The sequence below is a fragment of the Eptesicus fuscus genome, chromosome 18 (assembly GCF_027574615.1).
Source record: "Eptesicus fuscus isolate TK198812 chromosome 18, DD_ASM_mEF_20220401, whole genome shotgun sequence".
In the NCBI taxonomy this organism is placed as follows: Eukaryota; Metazoa; Chordata; class Mammalia; order Chiroptera; family Vespertilionidae; genus Eptesicus; species Eptesicus fuscus.
Genome location: NC_072490.1, coordinates 23,698,329 through 23,724,292, shown reverse-complemented (window position 1 = coordinate 23,724,292; position 25,964 = coordinate 23,698,329). Strand labels below are relative to the sequence as shown.

Below are 25,964 nucleotides of genomic sequence, written 5' to 3'. Positions count from 1 at the left end.
CTACTGGTTTGTTGGCGCGATGACTGAGGGTGATGAGCAAACACTATTCCAGATATAAGCAAATCCATTACTTACTATGAATGAATATCCTAGGACATTGGGACTTACTTCTCTCCTGGAACCTCAGGTGAGAAAGGAAAAACATAATTTGGCAGCATTTTAAGTTACATGGGCCCTGGCTGGGTGGCTCATTTGGTTAGAGCATCATCCCATACACAAAAAGAAAAGGTTGCAGGGTTGATCCCTGGTCAGGGCACAACAGACCTGGGTTTCAGGTTTGATCCTTGGTCAGGCATGTACTGGAGGTGGCCGATCGATGTTTTTCTCTCACGTGGATATTTCTCTTTCTCTTCCTCTCTCTGTCTCTAAAAATCAATTTTACAAGAGCATCTTTGGTGAGGATTTTAAAAAATTAGATGGAAGAGAGGTGTGAGTATATAGAATATCCCCAGTCAAACATGTGGTGCAATTGCACTGTGTAACCACAATTTGGTAACTATTGTGGTCATGTTGCAATATGCATAGCATTTCCTTTCTTTCCTGTATAAGGAAAGAGGCCTTACATCCATTGAAATATGATTAATGTAAAACTGCTTTGAATATGGTCACACTATACTATTATGGCAGTATTAATATTGCATTCCTTACAATTCAGGTATTTTCTTTGTCATTGCATAAAATTGCTTTTTAATATTGGTGCTTTGTTTGGCCATTGCTCACTTCACACAATATTACAATCCCATTTTTGTATGCGTTGACAGTATTTATAAACTTGTTAGAGAATGTTTTATTTTGTTGTTTTCGCACTGTTTTCTTAGCCTGGCACCTAGTTAGTGCCATTTGGATGTTTCCAATGTGCTGATATAAATAATGCTACGATGGTAATACTTATTGCTTAGGATTGAATGTTTATACCTCCCCCAAACTGGCATGTGGAAATTCTAATGTTTTGAGTAATGTGTTAGGGAGCAGGGCCTTTGGGAAGTAATTAAGTCATGAGAGTATAGAGGCCTCATGATTGGGATTAATCTATAATAATAAAAGCATAATATGCAAATCGACTGAACAGCCATCCGGATGTCCTTCCTGACGTCCTTCTGGATGACCTCCCAGACGAAGCCAGGGCTGCAGGATCGAGGCAGCTGCCACGGCTGTGAGGGAGGGATCGAGGCAGCTGCCGTGGCTACAAAGGCCTACTCTTGCACTAATTTCATGCATCAGGCCTCTAGTATTCTTATAAAAGAAACCCCAGAGATCTCCCTATCTGCTTCTACCATGGGAAGTGCTGGTTATGAACCAGGAAGAGGGTTCTCACCAGAAAGTGTCCATGCTGGCACTTTGACCTTGGACTTCCCAGCCTCCAGAACTGTGTAAAGTAAATTTCTATTGTTTATAAGCTACCCAATCTGTGCTCTTTTGTTATAGCATCTTGAATGGAGTAAGAAACTTGCATTCATTTTTTTTCATTAGAGCCATTCATATATATTAAAAAGATATAATAAATATTTATAGATAAACATTTAATCAAATATTATTATCTGTTATTTTGTCCAATGTGATAGCCACTAACCACATGAATTATGGATAGTCTGAATCGATATGTGCTCTAGGTGTAAAATATACACTGTATCTCAAAGATTACTGTGAACAAAAAATGTAAAGTATATCATTAATACTTTTCATATTAATTACATGTTGAACAATGTTTTTGACATACTGGATTTAACATTATTAAAATTAATTTCACCTGTCTCTTAGTACTTTTAAAAATATGGCTATTAGAAAACTTTAAATTACATATACAGCTTACATTGTATTTCTTTTGAACAGTCCTGGTCTAATGCCAATGCCTGGGATTTATGTCTATATTTTCAAAATAACTAATTTTTCAAATTGTTCACACCTAATTCCTGTGTTTTTGATAATTATTTAAATTGTTAAAAATATACTTGAAATATATCATGAGTATAACATATTTCTAAATAGTATTTGGTATGCCCTAGTATAAAATGTGTCCAGAAGATGTGCACCATCAATTTATAAAGATTTATATATTATACTAGAGGCCGGTGCACGAATTTGTGCACCGGTTGGGTTCCTTGGCTTGGCCTGCGTCCTCTCACAATCCAGGACCCTGTGGGAGATGTTGGACTGCCAGTTTTGGCCCAATACCCACAGGCCAGGCCAAGGGACCCCACCAGTGCACGAATCTGTGCATCGGTTCCCTCTGAGATTCATCAGTCTGTTCCATGTTTCCATGCCTGTGTGTTGAGCGTCTTACCCCTGGTGGTCAGTGCGTGTCATAGCTATTGGTCAAATGGTCAAACAGTTAAATGGTCGCTTAGGCTTTTATATATATAGATTATGGCAACTTTGATTTGTAGGGCACTAAATCTTTTTATTAATTATTAAAAATATTGCCATTTTTTCCAGTTTTAAGCTTCCCAACTGCCTGATTTTTGCTTTATGTATCATATATTCCTTTATTTTTCCATCTGGGTTTTACAATTTTTTTAAACCAATGTAATCTGAGCTGACATCATTAACCTTTTTTTAATTTTTGTATAGGAACTCTGTATATTCTAGTGGTGCATCATCTGTAAAAGGGAATGCCATTGAATTTTGTGACACTTAATGCCTTTGATCTTTTCTTAATTATCTTTAATGAGAGGCCTGGTGCACAAAATTTGTGCACTCAGGAGGGGTCCCTCAGCCCAGCCTGTGCCCTCTTGGAGTCCAGGAGCCCTTGGGGGTTGTTTGACTGATAGCTTAGGCCTGCTCCCCGCAGTCGGACATCATTAGCACTGCCGCAGAGGCGGGATAGACTCCTGCCACCATCACTGCGTTTGCCAGCTGTGAGCCCAGCTTCTGGCACACTGACCACCAGGGGGCAGCTCCTGCATTGAGCATCTTCCCCCTGGTGGTCAGTGCATGTCATAGCGACTGGTGGTTCCACCTTTTGGTTGATTTGCATATTAGATTTTTATTATATAGGACTAGAGGCCTGGTGCACGAAATTCATGTATGGCGGGGGCCCTCAGCCCAGCCTGCACCCTCTCCAATCTGGGACCCCTCGGGGGATGTCCGACTGCCAGTTTAAGTCCCTCTCACAATCTGGGACCACTGGCTCCTAACCGCTCACATGCCTGCCTGCCTGATCATCCCTAACTGCCCCCCCCCCCCCGCTGGCCTGGTCATCCCCAACTGCCCCCCTCTGCTGGCCTAGTTGCCCCCAACTGCCCCCCCTGCCAGCGTGGTCGCCCCCAACTGTCCCCTCCCCGCTGGCCTGGTCACCCCTCTCTGCCCCCCTCTGCCGGCCTGGTCACCCCTCTCTGCCCCCCATTGCTGGCCTGGTCGCCCCCAATTGTCCCCCCCACTGTGGGCCTGGTCACCCCACACAGCTTGCTGCTCGGTCATTTTGTCACCCCTCACTGACGCCCTGCCGGCCTGGTCGCCCCATGCAGCCTGTTTGGTCGTCTGTTTGGTTGCAATGGTCACTTAGGCTTTTATATATATAGATGCTTTGTGGCTTGTTTATTTCTAGTTTCTGGATATAGCTGCATTAACTTGCAAAACCAGAATTTTAAAATTCATTCTTCCCTGCATTTATCTGTTTTTTCTCCTGGAATACGTTGTACTAGCATTTGTATTTAGCTTTTACTATTAAAGTATCTATGCTTTATTATAATAAGTCAGTGATTCAGTGGTAGTTTATTTTTTATGATTAATTTTATTAAACATTTTGCAATAATATATCAACTTTACATTCTTGGAGTAAATCCTGCTTTTTTCATATTGGACAAATTTTTCATTTATTACTTTTTTTGGCTAAGATTTTGCTTAAGGTTTTGTATCTTTGTTTCATTAATGTGATTTTTCTAGCCCAACAACAAAGGCTCAAAAATTTACTTAAGAAGTATTATCCCCTAAGGAAATATTTTATACTTTAAAGAATATATTTTGGAAGCAACTCAAGTAGCATGAGGGGGTTATTTATTCTTTAAAAGCTTGGAAAATTCTCCAGTTAAGTCACCAGGGCCATAATATCTAATTTTTCCTATTTATATACCATGAATTAATAATGTTTTCTATTTCTTGTTGCATATGTTTTTATTACATATTTGTGAGAAATAATATAAGTATGATTGTTAAATAAATTTGCCATACACTTATAGCTAAGAGCAATGCTCTTTAAAATTTAACAAAATCTGTGCTATTTTGTCTTTCCCTGATTATATTAATTTGTAATTTCTTCTGTTTGTTGGGCCAATGGTTTATTAATTTTGTCTATTTTGTTAAAATGTAAATAACTGTCCTGTTAGTTTATTTCTATTATAATTCCTTTACTTTAAATATTTTGTTGTATTTCCTACTCTGTTTGGTCCATTACATTATTCAACTTTGAAGTTCTTTAGGTATAGAATTAATTCATGGTGTTTCTATTCTCATTTTATTATTAATATATACCTAGAGAGATAAATTTTCTTCTCAGTACACTTCTTTCAACATCTCATTAATTTTTATGTGTTGTACTTATATGCTTGTTTTAAAAAAATATTTTACTGTAGCTTTCCTCTATGCAAGTTACTATGGTATTTTGAATTTTAATTTTTATGTGACTTGCTTTTGTGGAATTCTGTTTTCCCTATTATTATTGTATCATGCTGTGATGTGAGAATATGGTTTCACAGATTTCATGCTATTATTTTTTGCATTAAATAAGTACATTTTTCTGTCCCAGTATATGATTAATTTGTATAATTAGAATCTTTATAATCCCTTGTTGGTGATCCAATACTTTCCATATGTCTGTTAGCTCTATTTTGTTCCTTATATATTTCAGCTATATTGTTTCTCTTCCATTTGTCCACAGATTCTGCCATATTTCTTTAGTCCTGAGGTCTTCTATTATAATTATTTTTCTATGAATTTCTTTTTGCACTTGGCAAACTTCTCTCTATGCCTTCATCAAAGACTGGCTTCCATCGGTATTTCAACCCATGGGACCACACAGGGTCCTGCTCTCAGAGGGTCCCTGTGCTTGCTTTATGCTCTCCTGTCACTGTCTTGAAATTCTTAGTAATTTCTGAGCAAAAAATGCTCTGCATTTTCATTTTGCAAAGGGCTGCCTCAAATTGTGTAGCTGGTCCTGCTTGTTCCGTGTATTCTGCAATTTTGTTGAACTTATTTATTTTTTTTTAATCACAAGCTGATTGGGGATGATTTGTTGGATTTTCTAGATAAGCCATGGCGTCATCTAATTAAGATGCTCTTTTGGCCAGGCAGCTTTGGGGAAGTCCTCTGGTTAGTTCTTACTCTCCCCGAGGGTGAAGTCACTGTGAAACTCCTCTCCTTGTGTCGCCTTCACTTAATGTGAAGTGTTCTCTTATTACTTCCAGAGGAGCTTGTGGTCAGGTGTCCAACAGATGGGACTCAGCTCTGCCCCACCTGGGCTTTCACTGGGAGCAGCAGCAGGAGAAAAGTGAGTTCTGCCTCTAACCTCCCTTCTGCACAGGCACAGAATCCTCATCTTCTGCAAACTCCTAACACAAAGAAGACTGGTCTTGCCCCCTTGCATTTGGGGTTTCATGCCCGTGATTGTTTCTTGCCACGCTCTCTGCCTTAGCGTACAACATCCTGGAGGTGCAAAGTCACCAGCCTTCCAACACAGCCCTTCTTTTTAGCAGTGAAGGAGGAAGCTTAACTGTCTGCATCCTGGGGAAACAGCTGCCACAGGGCCGGGCAGGGTTAAAAGCCATCGGAGCGTTCCTGAAGATTTGAATTTGACATCGGCTTGACTCTCACCTGTGGTTTGACCTTAAGGAGGATGCTTCACCTTTCTGAGCCTTCTGCGGTCCTCCCGTTTGTGAAGTGGATGAAACAACAGTAGTTACTTGTGAGAGTTTCTGGAGGGCTAAGTGAGGTGAGGCATGAGAAGCCCTTGAAATGGTGCACGGTGCATAATAACTGCTCACTGATTCTCCACTGAGCTGCCTGGTTGGCCCTCCAGGCTACACCAAGATGGTGGTTCTGGTTGGACATGCTAAGGTGTTCTTTGTCTCTTTGTACAGTGACCTCAGGAAGGATGGGGGCATGGGAATTCTCCAGGTGTGTGGGACCCTAGTAAAGGAATAGCCAATCAGGATGCTAGAACTGGGTCTCAATCTGTTGAAATGATACAGAAATATAGTGTGTCCCCAAAGCTACACATTCCTCTTGGGCTGGACTGTGCTTTTTCCTCTCCCTCAGAATTGCATACTGGTGAAGTTGATAGACTTTTTAAAGCCATACTTGGTCCTGGACAAATTACCAACTTTGGAAGTGTCTCTATAGCCACATCTGTATCGTGGGAATAAATGTGTCCAACCGGCCCTGCTCCCTGGTCTCACCATGGCATTCCCTCTTCCCTCTCACTCACTGAGGGAGGCCATTGGCTCAGAAGGAGAAAAACATGCTCTGTGTTGCTTATAGACCCTGATTTGCTCTGCCTCCCTCCGTTCTTTCCTCAAATTTACATCCTATTTATTTATTTATGTGTTTGTTTGTTTGTTTATTTTTTAGTGTAGCTGTTGCCCCAGGCTGCAATCCACTCTCGCCTCCAGGTTCCAGAGTCCTGATGAAATAAATCCATAAAGCTTGACTCTGAAAGCAGGGCCCCTGTGTACTCATCCCTGCAGGGCCTGCATTCAGGCCTGAATAGGGATGTGAGGCCACTTCTCAGATGCTCGTTCCAAGATGCCCCCATGCCCTGCCCTGTGGCTGGGTATGATAGGGACTTGCCCAGAGAAGCTAACTGATGAGTACTTGGTTCCTGCCCCCTACTCCACGCATGCCGGAGACAAGCAGGGCTCTTGAACCGGCCGCAGAAGGAACGCTCCAATTACACTAATGCTTTCTTTCAATTTGATACTTAGGCATAGTCCTGTTCCCAACCTGTAAGCCCCATTCCTGGTCCACCTTTCTGGATTGGTGAATTGTTTTCCCCATTGCAGTCTCTGGCTGCTGGGCTAGCCTCTCTCTTTTGATGAATCACAATTTTGAGGGACACGGTTTCTATCCTCTCATTGTTTTATGTTTCTTTCTCTTCCTCTCATTGCTTTATGTTTGAGGGACACGGTTTCTATCCTCTCACTGTTTCATGTTTCTTTCTCTTTCAGAATTATTAGCTCACGCGATGCACTAGAAAGACTAAAAAGGTTGATGATGTGCTATGTGAGTTAGTAAGCAGTCAGGCAACCCCCAAGTCAACATAATGTACAGGAATCAGTTGCCAACAGCATTACAAAGGAAATGTAGCCTGTATGCTCCAACAAATACGCATTTTCTGGGATTGAACATTTTGTTTTACTCAAAATGAATATATGGGGGCCACTGATTGGGGCTCTGGAATTTGAGGGCTTGGAAATTTTTACTGTGAAATATTTGTTAAGCCCTAAAATCACCTTCACGGTGACCAATGAGAAGGGCAGTATGTTAAACAGACAGGAGGCCGAGACTTCCTGTGGGTCTAATTGACCTTTTGGGGCAATTACTTGTGAGCTCAAGTTGCTACCTTTTCAATCAACATTTATACCATTTTTTAATGTCTGCAGATGTTGGTCTGCATCCATCTGGGGAGGCAGGTCCGTGTTTTTATCCCTGTGTGACTAAGGAGGAAAATGAAATCCCCAAGGTTTAAAGGATTTGTCTTCTGTCAGGCAAGCGTTCTGATCTATACTCCCAGCCAGAGCATCTCAGGTCTGGGGCGGAGTCACATAGCCACGCTGCTTCCAAATACCCCAAATTAGACAGAAGATTTGAATTTCCCTCCAAATAAGAGTGAGAACAGTAGCCTTTGGAAAAAAAGTGTTTACACACCACGGCAGAGAAGGGGGCTTAAAATAAAGATTACCAAGAACTGGAAAACAAAATAAAACCCTAACATCTTATTTGACTTTAAAAAAAAAAAGTTTTTAAAAATCTGTGCCTAAACCACTGGAATCAGCAGGTCAAAGGAGTGATTCATTATGAACTTTGCCTCCAGGCTGGAACGGCTGAGACCATCCTGGTAGATAATTGCCTGTCCTGTTCTTAAGGTTCCTGTGAAAAGGAAATTCCAAGGCCCCTTGGATAATGCATACCAGTGCCTGAAAGGCAGCACAAGGAAGATTTCCTCTCTGTGGAGCCTAAAATCCCCTGGTCGCAGCCTATCTACTTCCTCTTGTCCTTCTGCTAGTCCCACTTCAGCTCAAGATCCTCTATTTATATGATCACATGATTTTAAAAGATCATTTAAGGCTCGCTCCACAAGGAGAGGCACTTGGATGTATCTTGGCTTGGGCTCTCTGGCTTCCCCAGAATGACCTTCTGACCGTGTTCAGCAAGCCACCTCCATGGCTTCCTTCAAAGCCTAAGTTCACTCCCTTCCCAAGCCCCCATCTTAGGTGTTACTCTATACCAGAGGCAGACACAGAGCCAGATTATAAAGCCACAACACATGGTTCCCAGTCTCTCTTCACTTGCCCCCAGCCGTGTGTGTGTGTGTGTGTGTGTGTGTGTGTGTGTGTGTGTGTGTGTGTAGGGGTGGCTAGTGTCCTGAGCCTTGTCCTCCACCTTCTAGGTAATGAGATTAACCTGTCTTCTGTCTCATGTGGCCCCCATATGTCTCTGCCAAAAGGGACAAGGTGACATTTGGCTAATGTTTTGCTAATGTGCATAATTGAGAGCTATCTAGGGAAGCTTCCTTTTTCTAGGTAATTTGTACATCTTAACAGCAGCCTTCTGGAGATGTCGTCCTCTTGTGTTGTGTATTGCTACTTGTGGGAATTTCTAACTAATTAAGAAAGGGATGGGCCGTGGGCCAAGCTGGAGGGGTAATGTTTTTGGTCTGGTCAGGTTTCACTACATCCTACCTCTAAAAGCTAAGTCAGGATTTTTACTGACCCATGGCAGGGCTGGAATTGCTCCTTAATTTGTTATTTTTAATTACAAAATTGGAACGGCAATGCATGCACAATGTAAAATAAACCTCTCTCCAACCTCAGACTCCCAGTCACCGTCCCCCATGGCATCAAATATAGTCTTTCCCACAAAGTACGCATATACTTAACAGATGCTAGCTATATGAATGAATTTATTTGTATCAGATAATAAGGAAAAATAGCGAGAAAATTGAAAGGCATGGAATAAAACATATTCAGCATTTCAAAGAAAGAGGCCTTATGAAATAAGAAAGCATTTTATAAGCATATGAGGGACAATGATTGATTTTCAAAAAGGCTTATTAATTAAAATTAAAAACGTTATTAAGGATTTATTATATGTCAGGTCCTGGTCTGGTGAAGTTTGAAGGTGAATCCTGTGTAGTGTCAAACTCTGGTAAGTTCAATTATTATGGAGAAAGGGCTTATAAATTTTACTAAGTGCCTTAAGAGCCTAGAAGCAACTCATTATGTTTTCTGGAGTCAGGAACAGCTTATCAAAGGAGGGAACATTTGTGGTTTCTTGAAGGATGCTTCTACGTTCTTGCAAAGGAGAGAGGGAGACAGGAATTCTACACCTAGCAAATACCATGAGGGTGAGCATGCACAACCTTTTCGGGGAAACAGGTGTGACTGGCATGTAGGAAGCATATCTGGGTAGGAGATGATGCTAGAAGGGAAGCTGGAGCCCAGGTTATGATGGACTGTGTGTGTCTTTAAGGAGCATGAATGTTGTCCTGAAGTGGAACTGTTAGAGACTTAGGTTGAGAAATGGTCCCCCACCCCTTTTGCCGGGACAATTCTAATGGTGGTTTGAGATATAGATTGAAGCAGGGAGGGACTAGAGTTAGGCAGGATAATCCAACAATCCAATAACCCATGCCAAGTGATGAGACAGTAATCCAGGCCACTCTGGTGGGAAGGGGTTTGAGAGAAGTTCCTAGGTTGATTTACAAGATTAACCATGCTTTAATCATTGACTGGAACAGGAAGGGGTGCAGGGAATGAAGGCTGATGCCGAAGTCTTCAGTAAGGCTACTTTGTGGGTACAGTACTGCTAAAATAATTACGGAGTGTAGGAGAATAGACATATGGAGCACATATTTGGTGAATTAAACCTACGGCTTGTTAGTCTGAGATTTCTGTGGCACAATCAGGCCAAGAATCTCCACAGGGAATGAGTTTCAATGATGCAAGTAGAATTAGTAATATCCCATATTCCAAAAAGGTCAAGGAAGATGACGATGAAAACGTAGCCATTGGGTTTGTTAATGAGGATGCCAACCATGACCTCTGGGAGGGTAGTTTCAGTAGAAGAGGAAGGAAACCAGCTACAATAAGCTGGTAACTGAAAAATCTTTTAGCAAAGCATGTCTAGAATATATTTATGTGTGGAAGGAAAGCAGCTAATAGAGAGAGAAGTGAAGAGATGTGACTAGCAAGGAGAACTGCCCCAGTTCTGCCAGGTTTGTAAAGGAAAGGGACAGTCCCTGTGGCAACACCTCAGGGATATACTTGCCCCCAAAATCTTGCTGGCTGTGGCAGTGGAGAAAGGGGCTCCTTTTTCCTTCACAGATCACGTATCCCCTTATCCACAATGGTGCACCTGAGAGGTGCTAGAATACCTAACTCCTCCTTCGTTCTCCTGACAGCTTGGGTAAAGAGCAACTTTAAAATGGCCACCTGAGCCTGGCCAGTATGGCTCAGTTGGTTGAATGTCATCTCATGCACCAAGAGGTTACCACCAGTTCGATTCCCAGTCAAGGCACATGCCCAGGTTGCAGGCTTAATCCCCAGTGGGGGGCATGCAGGAGGCAGACAATCAATAGTTCTTTCTCATCAATGTTTCTATCTCTCTCTCCCTCTACCTTCCTCTCTCTCTCTCTAAATCAATAAAAACAACAACAAAAGAACATATACTGGCCACATAAATGTTCCTATCCTTAGAGCGCACAGGCCTCGCCTTACGGGGTTTCTAATGAAGGCAGCTCCTTCCAGTCCTGGCTCCTGGAGGCCCTGCTCTTCTCCTCACTGCTCTGGAGCTCCCCCAGGGACCTGAGAGGCCAGGCCCAAAAGAAGGCGGCCGGGGAGGAGGAAAGCACTTCTCTCTTTGATGTAAGGCTGCCTTTCAAACTCTTTATTCTTATCCCTGTAGGATTGACATTGATACCGACCACTACTTCAGGGAAGACTCCACTCTACCTTCTACCCACATAGGATGACAGAACCCTGTGGTCCCCAAAGAAAGAGTAATCACATCAGGACAGAAGAGTTTCATAATCATATAAGACATTCATAGAGGGTTTCTGATGTTAGATTCGCTTAGGATTCGCAGGGGTGGTAGGTGAGGGGTGAGGTAAGGATCAATAAGATGCAGGAAAAGTTGAAGCAGTTTATTTCTTTAAAAAATATATTTTTATTAATTTCAGAGAGGAGGGGATAGGGAGAGACAGAAACATCAATGATGAGAGAGAATCATCCATCAGCCACCCCCTGCACGGCCCCCACTGGGGATCAAGCCCCTCTCATGGACATGTTCCCTGACTGGGAATTGAACCATGACTTCCTGGTTCAGAGATCGACACTCAACCACCAAGCCACACTGGCCAGGCAAACAGTTTATTTTTTGATATGCTTTACTGTCTGTGTGAAGTAGAGTCCTAGGACTACTGATGAGAAGAAGGGCAGTGAGTAAGTTGGGATTTGGATTTGGAGAGGAATAGTTTGGAGAATGGACATTAGAGACAATTAGCAAAGGGTTAAGTACTGCCTAAGAGCACCAAAGGCCCCGCTGGACACAGAAATCATTCACTTGGCTAGTCAGCCTGGTTATATGAGTTTTTTCTCTAGCAGAGGAATTATGCAAAGCTGTAGATGGGCAAGGTAGGCACAATCTAAGGACAGTGATGTGAGGGGTCTAGGGTGCTGGTGAGAATGTGGTTGAAAGTCTTGGCCATGATGCCCAGGCTGGGTATGGGGATATAAAATATAAACCTGAGAGCTGGTAGACTGAGCATGGGATGGGGTGGTCTTACTAAGGAGATAGGCTTGGGGATGGGACTGATGAAAGGGCAGAGTTTTTGGCTAGACAGTGGCTTTCCTGAGCTTTAGATGTCAGGGAAGTGGTAGCGGGTAGATGAAAGGAAGTTGTTTTGGGAGCCATGCATCACACACTGAGATGTGTAAAATGATATGGTCATCAGACTTGGACTTCTTAAATTCATTAATGTAAATCTGCCCTTGAAAATCAGATAAGAACCAAATAAATGCAAAATTTGGAAGGTATTTGTTCTGCTTTGCTTATCATGCAATTAGGAGGTAGGATAAGAAAAACATAGGCCTCCCTGTAGACATTCTATAGAATAATACAGTATATGGAGACCTCACTTCCTGGGTGTCCTTCTATTAACAGAATGAACTAATACATTAGCGAATTTTATATTCCAGTTTTTTTTTTTTTTTTTTTACTTCTCTGGAAAAATAATATGATCCTGGCAGCAAGAAGATTCCTCACCAAGTTATCTGATTCCCTACCACTCCAGATCACTGCCCCACACTTGGCTGAGTGTCAGTTGCCATTTATCATTATGTTCACACTGTCTTTTCTTAGAGTTAAAAGGAAAAGGAAATATTTCTTATAGTCAAGGCTCTCTCAAAGTTGGAAAACCAAAGATGACTCAGGAAGAGTATCCCTCTGCATTTGATGCGCAAATATATCACTTGAAAAGCTGTAAATCATGCTGCTCTTATGAAACAAATCCTCCCAGTTTCACTCACTGCATTCTTTGCCTGGATCCTATAGGCACTTGAGTGTGCAATGACTCCTGTAATAAAATAAGAGTAGAAATGCAATCAAATAGTTGAGAGTTTACAAAAGTAGCATGATAAGCAACAGTAATTTTTAGAGCAAATCATCCTGTTACTTTTGCTGATAGAATAATTCCATCAAGTCCCCAGTAATTAATAGATTCCCTCAAAGTGCTACCTAACTCAATAGCCACCAGCAACAATTGAATGAATTCAGGTAGTGGTTCCTCAGTGGCTGGAAAGCGTCAATATAACTCCGAGTGCCTTACTTGTTGGCAGCCATATACACGTGAAGAAGGTGGATTCAAGGAAAATGCGTGAAGAATCTTTAGAGTCAGAACATGCAAATGAAAGCTTTTGGCAAGTCTGACTTGTTTCACTGGTGCCTAGGAAGACAGGTAATCACTGCATATTTCTTGCTGAGAATCACGAGAAGAATAAACATGATCCAAGCCTTAGGAGCATAATAGATTAAAATCAACATCTTGGATGAACTCAGGAAGCAAATGGGTAGCCATTGTGGTCCAGTACATTGATGTGATCGATTATTTCCTTAAAGCATTTGGGTCTTCTACTTTCTGCTCTAGTAAGCTCCCACATTAAGCATATGGGGAACAGTCAAATATGAAGGTTCAGAGGTTCAATCTTTAGAGAAATACAGGAAATAAAATGAGATTGAGATTTGGAAAAGAAAATTGTCAAAATACATTCAGGGTGAAAATAATCTGAAGGCCAAGTATTCAGTGAGTCAGAAAAAATTTACTCATAATTGTTAGAGCCTGCGAACTGGAAACTAGATATGAATTCATAATCTGCAAGGGCCTAAACGACGGCAAGAAGTCAGTCGACAGCGTCAGTGTTATCCTGGGAGGTGAAGGAAGTTTATTATGGACCAAGCAGCCTGAATAGCTATTGTTCTAGGCATCAAATTAAAGACACAGACAAACACAAGGCAGTCTGGTGAAGGGTGACAACAATGAGTAAAAGTTGAGACGGACTGAAATATGAAGAAAATTTAAAAGAGATAAGGCTATGTATTGCTGGCATGATGAGATAATGAGATTTTCAACCGTATCTATGACTTTAAACATTATGAACAAATTATTCATCAGAATCTAACCATTATGATATACATATAATAAATTGGCATAAACACCCTGGAGTTATCCAGAATGAGCATTTTATTAATGCCTTGCCTATCTCTGATTGCCCTGCTCTGAAAAATTAGTCTGAAGGAACCGTTAGATAGTATTTGCTGAGGAATGACTATGATAGTTTAGATCTTTTTTTTTTTTTTCACTGTAACTTCTATGATTTTTACAATGCCATGAAAACACTTCAGCAAGAATTTTGGCAAAATATTTACTTACAGTTCCTTCAATGACACTGCTCATGGAATAGGAGAAATGGAAAGCAATCACTTAGTAACTGCCGAGAAACAAGAAGGAAGGCGGAAGAACAGCCACTTACTATGCTGCTTGTGATGAGGACTATCTGAGGTTAGCTATTAAAAAGCCTCCTGAAAATTGCACATGTCAGAGGAACATGCTGCTTCCCATCACCACATAGGAGAAATGGTACCTACAGTCTGGCTGTTTGCGTGAGGAAGAAGCACAGCTATAACATCAGCAGGCGTGTGACCAGCGGCTTGTGGGAGACAAGCACTTAGGGGGATGAAAAGGAACCTGGCACAGGCCTTGGGCTTCTGGCATCATTAGTTACAGGTCTGCCAAGATACTTGGGGAAACGTTTTAATTTAAATGCCAAGTATATTTCAACGAACTCTCCCTGGTTTGACCTGTTGGGAGTCCAGAGTGAGATGGATAGGTGCTCATTTTGGGGAACATCAGGCAAATTAGATGGTGGTTTTATAAAAAGCATCCTGGAGGTTTACATCTCTATATATCCCCACTCACCAGGGGAGACTCATGGTACAAGTTGCAAGATATGGGACTCTCACAGCATTTTACTAGTGATTGGTAAATGCAGGAAAGGCAGCGATACCCCCAGGCCTTGATTCAGAGTTCCACAGTTCAAGAATTTTAGGAATAAAGGCCCAGCATCCTTCCTTTCCTCCCCCACAGCATACTCGGAGGATATTATGACAACAAATTCTAGAGGTAGATTAAGAGTCTGGTTTGAATTATTTGAACATATTTTTCTGCAAAAACTATCACAAGACAAAAAAAAATTTCTTTTAAAACTAAAACTAGAGGAACGGGGATGGGACTGAATCTAATATTAAAACATTGTTGTCCGTTGATGTAAAAAATATTTCTGTGAGCATGTAGACCCTGGTTGGCAAGAGATGGATAAAAGCCTGTCTGATTGGTTACAAAAACGTGAATCCAGAATATCAGAATTAAAACGCCCCCAAGAATAACATCAAGGTACTGGAAGTTGCGTCAGAGGTAGGGGCCCGGTATGTATACATGTATGTAAAGCCCGTTTCCTCAGAGGCTTACTTGGCAGTTTGCTACAACACCATGCTAATGAAAGCAAGGTCTTCAAGTTCAGCCCCCAGGGGACTATCAGTTTCTCCTTCAGCCCTGCTGGAAAGCCGCATTCCTAGACAAGGTCTCTCACTCCTTAGAGAAGAGCTGGGATGCTCAAGGAGGGCAGGAGGGCTGGAGCCTGGGAGCCTGGGAGCCTGGGAGCCTGGGATGGAGAGGTGGGTGGGGCCAGGCTGGGTGGGGCCTCGGGTACCAAGCTTTGAGTTTGGCCCTGTCTGGCAGGAGGGATGAAGATTCCCAGGGAGGTGTTTGTGCCGGAGCTACGTGATCAAGGTTGATTTTTAGGCAGGTTACTCTACCTGAAGAGTTGGGGCCGGGGGTAACCTGGGAGGACCAGAGAGAGGAGGGACCGGCTGTGGTGATCCAAGTGTGATATCCTGCCCCCCCAAAGAAGAGCCTGACCTAGGGAGGGGACCTCAGAAGGGTGGACTGGTTGACATCTCTGGCACTGGGATCCGGAAGGACCCTAGGAGGGAGGGACTTGGGTGATAAATCCCTGCAGGGCGACTCGGCACAGAGCAAGCTCAGCTAAGCTCATCTCTCGCCGTCCTCTCCCCTCCCTGGCACCCTTGAAACCAGCTGAATCAATTTACAGTTCAGGGAGCCTAAGGGAACAGAATTGGTTTCTGCACGTGACTTGGATCTGACCCACTGGGGAAGCCCAGCGGGGAACGTCCGGGTGGCTAGTCCCAAGCTGGGTGGGAGGGGAACGCGTCCGGCGCGTGGGGCTGGGGGCTGGGGGCTGGAGGGGGGCGCAGCGGCCCTGGAGACCCGAGACTTGGCTCCTGACCTCGGGGCCTGCGCGTCGCTGCCCCTCGGGGCGCCTGGGTGATCGGCCGTTGCCGCGGCTCCAGTGGGGCTGGGGTTATCCAGGACCCGTCGCTGCCTCCCGTCGGTCGCCGTCCGCTTGGCTGCGAGGTCCCCGCGGCCCGATGACCTAGCCCCACCGCGACGGCGGCGACCTCCAGCGGGAGCCCGGGGCGGCTCGAGGTGGGTCCGGGCGACCGGGAGGGTCCCCGCGGCCTGTAGGGGGCAGTGCCGCGCCCCGGAGGAGGCGGGGGGCGGGGGGGGGGGGGGGTCTGGGCTACCCCGGCCACACCGCGGCTGTCACTGCCCGACTGCCCTGCCCGCCGTGCGCTTCCCGTCGGCGCTTCAGGCCCCGGCGGGACCCGGGGGGGACGTGGCAGGGCCGGCGCGCGACGGCCGTTGGGGAGTTGGGATCCGGGAGACCCGCGTCGCCTCTCGCTCGCGCGGGGCGGCGAGACCTCAGGAGGCGCGTCCGCGTGGCCAGGGCGCATCGGGGCGCCCGCGGCTTCCCCTTGCATCGAGCCCGAGGTGGGCACTCCGACCCGGGGCAGGGCGCCTGGCTCCCGCGTGGTGGGCGCTCCGGCCCCCGGGCTGGGTGCTCTGAGCCCCCCGGGGAGGCGCCCGAGCCCCAGAGCTGGGCGCCCCGTTACCTTGGGATGGGTGCCCGGAGCCCGGGGTGGGCGCCCAGCCCGCGCGGGTTATTTTTGGCGCCCGCGGCGGCGCGTGTGCCGGGGCGTGTTTTCTCCCCCAGGTGCCGGGAGCCGGGCTCCGCCGCGGGCTGACTCGCGTCTCCTTTTTCTCTCCCTGCAGGAATCTTGCGACCATTCCGCCGCCACGACTAACATCGCGCGCGAGGCGAGCTCCAAACAAACATCACATCTAAATTAAAAAAAAAAAAAAAAAAGCGGAAGAAGCGGCCGAGGCGGCGGCGGCGGGAGGAGGCGAGGAGGCGGCGAGGAGGAGGGGCCGCGCACGGCGGCCCGAGGCGGCGGCGGCGGCGGGGACGCGGGGACGCGGCTTTGTGCTGGCGGGTCGCGGGGCGCCCATGGCGGAGTGCGGCCGGGGGGGCGCCGCCGGCGGGGCCCTGCCCACCTCCCCGGGCCCGGCCCTAGGCACCAAGGGCGCCCTGAAAGCCGGAGCCGGGGAAGGCGGCGGCGGCGGCGGGGGAGGTCGCCTCGGCCATGGACTGGCGCGCTGTGACAGCGGCGGGGTTTCCAACGGAGACTGCAGCCTCGGCGTGTCCGGGGACGAAGCTCGGGCCAGCCCGGCCCGGGGACCCCACGGCGGGGCGCTCGCCCCGACCCCCGCCTCGGCCGCCTGCCCCCTCCCCCGGGAAAACAAACCGGGCGGCCTGCCCCGCCGGAGCAGCATCATCAAGGTAGGTGGGAGAGGGGCGCCCGTCGCCCACCGCAGCCGTCCTTGGGGTCCGTTTCTCCGAGAGGAGGGAAGTGGTGCTGGAAGGAGGGGGTGGTTGGAGGAGCCCGTGGCTAACGGGAGCCGCCGGTGCACGGGTGCTCGGGATGGTTGAGCAGGGATTGGATGCAAATGCCTTTGGGGAAATTGGCGAGGTGTTCCTTCATGTGCAGGGGGAGCGGTGCTCAGACCTTCCCCGTTGAACTTGGGACTGTCACCTCTCCCAGGACTGGCCTGGGATTATGGCCTGCACCTGGCAGGGCAGGGCATGTTCCTCTGGGGCAGCCTTGGCTGGTAACAGACTCCCTGTATGGTTTTCTATTGGTGTTCTAGACAGTTAGTGATTATGTGAAGACATTTTTCTTAAAAATCCTAGGCGGTTGAACAGATTATTTAATAGGTTCCTTCTGACCTGTGTGTAGTTGCCTTTTGCAAACGGTTCTAGTTGGAGGCTGCAAAGTCCCTGATCGCCCAGTCACCGGGAGACATTGGTTCTGAACATCTATGCAGATTTCCGCTTTCTCAGGCTCAAAAGCTCTGAGAGATTCTAGTTCTGCACGATTTCGTCTTTTCCCTGCTGCAGGCGGCTGGCCTTCCGTTCTGTGGAAGTTCTTTTGGGCCGTTTGCTTGGTTTTGATATCTTTCGCACTGTGATGTTTAGCGGAAAAAGTCAGCGATGGTCCTGTGTATTTTAAGCTCCAGACGTAATATTAGGAACTCCTGAGTCTGTGGTGGCTTCCTTCTTATATTACATTTCGGTCTGCAGTGTAAAAATATTTCTTGTGACGTGAAGTGAAGGAGAAAAAAAAAAAAAGTTGATGAGCTAAGAAGAGCAGAGCCTTAGGTAAGACTAGCTCGTTTCACTCAAGTTTGGAGCAAATAAGAAAATGTTGCTTACTGAAAAGCAAGGGGTTACCAGGACAGTGAGCAGCCGCAAAGCACAGTGACAGGGCTGCACCCACCCTTCCCATGGCTGATGACGGGTGGGAAGGAGGACAGGATGGGCCACAGTGAAAAGCGTTGGCGCCGGTGGTATTTGAAATGTAACTGGACCTGCAGAAATCTCCTAAGTACAGTGTAAGATGGTGTTATCAACTCATGCGGTAATCTAGTGAAATATACCACCTTGCTACTCTGTGTAACAGGCAGTTGTGAAACTGCTTTTCGCTTTGTCATCTGTTTGCACAATTTATGTCTGGGCAAGGGCACAATTTGAAGGGCTTAAAGCTCAGGTGTACTCACTATCTGCAGCAGGCGTTTCGAGTTTAACTAAGGACAGTAAAATATATTTTTGTGCATACCTAGCTTTTAGTGACTCATATTTTCCTTTACTCTGTACCTTATGTTTCCATGTAAGTTGCTTTCAACTGTGCATGATAACCAATCCTATTGATAGAGTTATGTGTCATATCTGTGTTTTTTTTTTTATTGGTGACCAGAAATTTGTGGTGATTTTGCACTATGGCATTAATGAAATTTGAGGGGGGAAATTCCAAAGAGATACCAGCCTACTTAATTTAAACTCCTCACCCCCAATTTTCTGGAGGGACATGTTTTTATATTTTAAAATAATTCAAACTTTATTGGTGTTTATAGTGGGAATTCATAGTGTAACTTAATTAAAATAGTAGGTGTTTTAATTTTACATTTTTGCAGGATTGGGAAGGACGGTTTGCCAAATATTTCTGATATGTGGAATTGAGAACTCATCAGTAGATGTCATTTCTTCATTGAAGAGTCTAGAAGAACGTGGGGAAATGATTAATTATGAAGAAATCACTGGGTTTTGAAATGTTAAACTTTCAAAGATTTCTTTGTCATTTTTCTTCTTGCTAATGAAGGCAGTTTGGCTTCTTGTTCACAATTGTATTCCTAGATACACATTGACAGGGGTATAGTAAGGCCTCACTAGATTGCGTCCTGAATAAATGGAGGAATGATAAGGAAGTACATGTTTCCTCTGTTAAGTTCTCTTAATTTCTAAAATGGGCTATTTTGAATTTACTTGTCTCATATTTTATTCATTGACTCGCACCTCCTAAGATGACTCGATTGACTCCTTTTTCTTGCATCTATTTTCACCTTGCATTTTTTTTAAATCACCCCTTAAAACTATGGAAATAGTGTTTGAAGTTGATCAAGCCTGAATTTAGGAAAGAATTATGCTTTAATTAAGTAGGTGACTAGTTGGTATGTTTCCCCTTGAATTGGTGTCTTGAAGAATCAAGATTTTTAGTGTGGTATTTTCGAAAAGCATAATAGCATCAAGACAATATACTAGCAGAAATAAAGAGATCTTTTACTTTAACATCGGCTTTTATAAAGCAATGAATAATGCACACACATTTTTGTCACATGAATGGCAGACATATTTCACTTTTGTTAAAAAATAATAAAAAGCTTAGCGAATGTCCATGTAAAAAGGAAATAGCAACATCCTTCCTGGGTTTTCTTATGTCGCTTTTGAATATAAGGGATGGATGCAGTCAGGTGATAGAATAGTAGAGGCGGAAGTAGATTAGTAAGCAAGGTGATAATTGGGCGTGAGAAAATGGCAGGAGTAAATGCTAGCTAAGGAACAGAGACCAGAATTTACGGGGTTGCATTAGCTGAAATGTCCAGCTTGTGAGCTATGCGTGTTTCCTAGCGTCCATCTTCATTACACCCTTGACAGCCCTCTCAGGTGGGGATCCTCAAATCAAAGGGAGAACTAACAGCCTAAATGTGATATGCAGTGGGCAAGGGGACTATTGCTGAGGCGCAGAATATGCGCAGAAACACATTGTGGGCTGACCAGAACTATAATCTTCATTTAAAACCAATTCTTTTGAACTCCATCTGGTTTGTGAATGTGGTGTTGAGTAAGAGATTGTTGTCAAACTACATTTCTGCCAAAGTAGATGCACAGATCTTATCCAAAAAGAGCTCCTTGGTTTTGGTAACTGTGTTGATGAAAATTCAGAGTAAGGAGCCTTGTAGAACCTTTTACAGAACCGTGAGAAGATCAATAAATCATGGACCTTGTCACCGTACTTTTCTACTTTTCCTTAGCTTATTGAAAATAGTGTTACACCTTTTCGATTATTTACAAAGGCCCATGACTAGATTTTTAGGGAAGGAGCCATTATGTTTGTCTTAAGTAATCTAGTAAACGAAAACATCACTTTCATTTTCTCTTTCAATATTTCATCTCATCACACCATTCAATACAATGCACACTTTATTTTGAAACAGTTAATTTGGTTAATTGTTCAGATAACATCCATTTTTTACAGATAGCTGAATCCTTTAAGTTGGGAGTTTGTTCTAAAAATATGAAGTAGCATTTTAGGCCTTAGAATTTTTTTTTTTAATTTTCCGAATAAATGAAGTTAAAGTTTCTATATATTCAAGTTGTTTATTTTAATCAAAACTAGTTGAATATTTTAGTTGGTACTATTTAAAGTGTGGTATGATTTGCATAAAGTAAAATTCACTTCTGTTGGTGTTCAGTTCTTTGAGATTTGACAAACACACAGTCATGTAATTGCCACCACAATCAAGATACAGAACAGTTCCATCACCTGAAAAAAATTCCCCCAGTCCCTTTGTAGTCTTCTCCTCCACCCTCCTGATCATGGCAACCTTTGATCTTAGGTATTTTTTTAATAGGTTGGAAGTATAGCTATTCACTATTTTGGTATTTAAAAGTAATAACAGCCACTGCCACTTATTAAACACTTACCGCATGCAAAACACATGAAAAGTACTTAACGTAAATTTCTGACTTGGTCCCGTAGCAATCACGTAGGCTGAAGAAAAACAGAGGTCAGAGAGGTTAACCACTTGGCCAGGGTGTTGGAGCTGGTTGATATACCCCAATTGGGTACAGCTGTACTCTGCTGGCCCCCAAATTACACTGGCTGTTTTAAATTTTCTATATAATTAAGGTAGCCTTGGTAATTTGGAACACTGGATTTGATTTTCCTCTTTAAATGCAGGGGACATTGGAGGGGGAAAAAGAATCTCTATTTCTGCTGGCAGAAGAGGTTGACAGATAGTATAACCAGGCAGCTGTTTAATCACCTGTTGTTGCTGCTTGACCAGACTTGTCAGATTCACTGGGACCAGTGGTTTGACTTTGCCCGAGGTGGCAGCTCTTATCTTTCTTAATATCATTATTGTCATTATCATAGTATCATGCTATGTAGGAGAAACACCTTCATTACTTTATGCCAACGTATATCCCTCTGTTTTGATGCTGAGCACCCCAAGGTGGGCAATAAGTGAGCTTTTTGAATTTATTATACATATTTATACAAAATAAGAAAAACGCGAGTATGGATATTATATTGGCCCATGGTTTAAATAAACTAGACTCCTCGCAGGCAAAAGCTGGGCTGTATTTATCAGTTCTGCACAGATAACAAAACACTCAGTAACTATACTTTTAATTGGATCTCAAATATACTATCTGCATTTGACTTCAGACATTTTTTTTTTTTTAATAATTGGGAAAAGACAACTGCATGCCCAGAAAACTTGTGGGCCTATCATAAATATTAAACAAACAGTAACAGGACCACAAAGTGAATTTGTCTGGATTGATACGAGCCTGGATCGACGAGGTCAGACAATTCTAATGACCAATCAGCAGCTCTCAGCTTCACTTTGTACGGATGCACTTGAGGCCACACAGGGTGACTGTTGAAAGGCCGGAGTCTGGTTGCATCTCTCAGCCACCCAGAGAGCTTCGGTCACAATTCAGAGTTCAGTTTTCAGAAGTACTCCGAGGATATGAATGTTCATACCCGAAAATGTTCATACTTGTCCCCTTTTGCTTTTTCCCTTCCTAGTCTCCCAGCCTTTCCTCCAAACAGTTATGTTTGACTTGTGTTGTTTTTCATCAAATCCAAATAGACAACTGACAGGAAGTTATTATTATTATTTTTTTTATTGCTGATCTCGGCCACTCAGCTATTTTCTTAGCAAGCTCTCTCCCAGAATCTGTTTGGTTCCTTTTATAGGTCTGTGCGCTCTGCAAGGGGTCTAAACTAGACTGCTCTTTTATTCTTTTCCTTTCTTGTTTGAATGCTTCAGTTAACCACGCATCAGTATTGAACACAGTAGGGCAATGTAATTTACAGCCTAAATGCAGATGTAAATGAAGTGTGAACATTCATATTTTCTCTCCAGACTTTGTTTTATGCATGTATGTCCAAGAACAGATACTCTGTTGCTTATTAAGTTTGGGTTGTCATTACTTACTCATGTACCAGACCCCTGGATTAATTTAACTACCTTTTTATTTTATATTGTTAGGGTTCTGTAGTGCAGAGGATATTCAATTATTTTTACCCGTGGGCCACAGGATCTGAAACTGTGTTCCTACTGGTAATAATGATGAATTGAGAGGGTTGTGCTTGGCATAAGAGTATTAGTAGTGACTCAAATTCAAGTCAGAGCCCCCAGGGAAGTCTCAGCAGTACCTGTTTTCCTCGTGTCAGAATAATTCTATGGCTTCAGGGTTCTCAAAGTGGATAGCGGATGAAACTGGACACCAGGGACAAGTGTGCGAATGGTCCAGCTTGCAGGCTAGACACTTGGCACCCGCCTATTTCCAAGTGGCAGAGGAGGGCAGGTGGCTAGGTGCCCTGCTGGCCATCAGTGCTTGGTCACATGGCAGGAATAACTAGGCAGAATGTATCCTAACTAATAAACTCAGCTGGGCTGTCCTCTGGGGTCTTAGCCGCACTCAGCCCACATGTTGCCTGTCTGCGTTAGTCAGGAGGCAGAAGACTGGTGGGAAAAATAGAGGATGTGGAGTTAGGAGCGTGGATCCGAGTCTGGCTCCCTCTCTTCCTTTCTGCGTGGCCTTGGGGGCAAGATATTTAAGTCTGTGCCCCATCTCTAAAACAGAGAGAATAAAATCCTGCCTCAGAGCATTTTGTGAGGATGAAGTGAGATGATATGAGTGAAATATTCAGAGCAGTGTGTGGCACGTGATAAACTCAATAAGCAGTACCTATTATTATTTTCCCCAGTTTCTCTTATTTAGAGTTTACCTGAGATGAGCGAACTCACTTAGCTCCGGTTGAGTTGGAGATCATGAACATTGCCATGCCCGCTCTGGAAGCTTTGTCTTTTGAAATATGCGGAAGGTACCCAGAGAAATTTCCCAGACACATTCTAAAGATGCTCGCAAGAATGATTTGTTTTGGTGTCTTCCTAAATCTGAAGCCTCCGACAACTGTACACGTATCTAAATAGCCTCAGCTAAATGGTCAAAGGCTGTTGACCGTCAGTCTCATTAAGCCAAGCAAGCACCCATGTGTCTTGATTTGCCCAGGCCATCCAGATTTATACCTTTCCTCCTGACAAAATTATTAATAGCGCCTTCTTTCACTCTCAAAGGCATCCTGGTTTGGATGATAAATTATATGGCCACCCTACTTATCTGCTTTTTACAAACTCTGTTACAGCCTGTGTGGGAACCCCAGGAGACTGCTCTCTATGCCTAAACTTAGCCTGGCGTTTATTTCTTCCTTTTCTCAGCTTCCAACGCTTTCCTCCTCTCTCAGTCACCTTCAAGGTCTTTCTCAGTTAACCACCTCTCAGAATGAATTGTTTCTTTCTCTGCCTTCCAACCACCACACCCTGCGTGTATCTCTGTACAGCCCCATTTCCTTCTGCCACATAGGTAACTTATTCTTATTCACCTTCCGTTTATGGAAACGCCCAGTTTAATGTCTTGCAGAAAGCATGTATGTAAGTAGGTACTTGTTGAACAAATGTGCAATGGATAAATAAGAGGGCATGAATGATAAAATTTATTTTAGGAGTTTGATGGTGTTATTTAGACTTAACTCCCACTGGTTTTGATTGGAATTTAAAACTCAATGGGCTATGAACTTCAAAGAAGAAATTTATTTCATGTACATAATTTTGGAAACAATCAAAGGGAAGGAAATACCTTCATTTAAAGTTGGATCCAGGAATTTGGTTGGTTCCAGAATTGTTTTGCAAGATGTTAATATAAATGATCTGTTCCCTTTGGTGCCCCTGAAATAAGAGTAGACCTTTGAAAATTTCTTTTGATTTATGTTCTATCAAAGTTTAAAAAGCATGGCAAGAGACCTTTACTGTTTGTTAAAGCATTTAATCTATTTTCTAGTATTCGGTTTCTTTAAGTGATTATAGTTTCTGCTCGTTTTGTTTTCTTTTTAAGGAACTGAATTACTTAAATTTGCATTGTCATTAACGTTGTATTGTCAAAAGATATTCATTGGGAGTGCTTTAGAATCTTCTCTATAATAATAAAAGGGTAATATGCTAATTAGACTGGACATCTTCCAGACGTCATTCTGGACATCCTTCCTGACAAAGCCAGGGCTGGAGGGAAGCCGGTGCCGGCAGCCAGGGGAAGGAAGGCCTACTCTTGCATGAATTTTCGTGCATCAGGCCTCTAGTTAATAATAAAAAAGAAAATAAGTAAGGAGTATAGGTGGAGTTGCAGAAGTAGGATCTTTAATCCCTAAACACATTTTGCAATATAATGGTAGAAATTCTACCTCTTATTGCAATTTAAGGATTGGGTGTGGAAGAGTTACTAAGAAATGCTTTGTTTGCATCATCTCATGCAAGTCTCACCACCATCTGCAAGGAGCCATCATCATTCTCTTTTTACAGACAAGGAAACTCACTCTTCCAAGGTTTGGGTATTTCCACACAAGGTCACAGAGCTTGTAGGAGGCAGAGCCAGCATTCAGACCAAGTTTAACTTGAAAGCCCACACTTTGAAATGCTCCATTACCTCTTTCTACTTCATCTTCTGAAATGTATCTCTGACTTTTTCCTTTTTCTCCTACTTGCCCAAGCCATTCTGGTTCCTTGATCTTAGCAGTTTCTACCAGTCCTAAAATAGATGACTGATTTTTAATTAGGAAAGGTTAGCCTTTTGCGGCTGAATCTTGGGATGAAGCCAACATGTTCCTAATCAACAAAAATCCATTTTGTCCTTTACCTCTCCATTCTTATTTGATTGATTTGAAAACTTTTTAGGAGGGGCGGGGTCATTTTTCATTTTTGTTTCTTTTTTAGCAAAAACTTGATTTACAGTTATATACATTTTAGGTTCCTGGAAGCTAAAACAGAAAATAGTAATAATTTGTTTTTAGGTGAGCTTTTATGTGTAACATCCATCCTTATTATTGTTTTGGAATTATAAAGTAATTATCCTATATAATAAAAGGATAATATGCAAATTGACCGAATGACTGAACGACCAGTTGCTATGACGCGCACTGACCACCAGGGGGCAGACGCTTGATGCAGGAGCTGCCCCCTGGTGATCAGTGCGCTCCCACAGGGGGAGCACCACTCAGACAGAAGCTGGGCTCATAGCTGGCGAGCGCAGTGTCTGTGGCGGGAGCCTCTCCTGCCTCCACAGCAGTGCTAAGCTGTCAGTCAGATTTCCCCTGAGGGC

At 43.7% G+C, this 25,964-nt stretch overlaps 1 protein-coding gene across 2 annotated transcripts in view; it reads left to right on the top strand.

Annotated features, from left to right (window-relative positions):
- The first annotated feature begins 16,123 nt into the window (after positions 1-16,123).
- PLCL2 (phospholipase C like 2) overlaps positions 16,124-25,964 on the top strand; it is a 163,446-nt gene continuing 153,605 nt past the window's right edge. The window contains exons 1-2 of one of the 2 annotated variants that reach the window (XM_008153400.3): positions 16,124-16,270; positions 16,898-17,465. In XM_008153400.3, the coding sequence (XP_008151622.2) occupies positions 17,133-17,465 (333 nt within the window). In that variant the 5' untranslated portion in view covers positions 16,124-16,270; positions 16,898-17,132. Of the gene's footprint in view, positions 16,271-16,382; positions 16,616-16,897; positions 17,466-25,964 lie in introns of those variants that run through there. The other variant, XM_054729770.1, reaches the window with a different exon arrangement.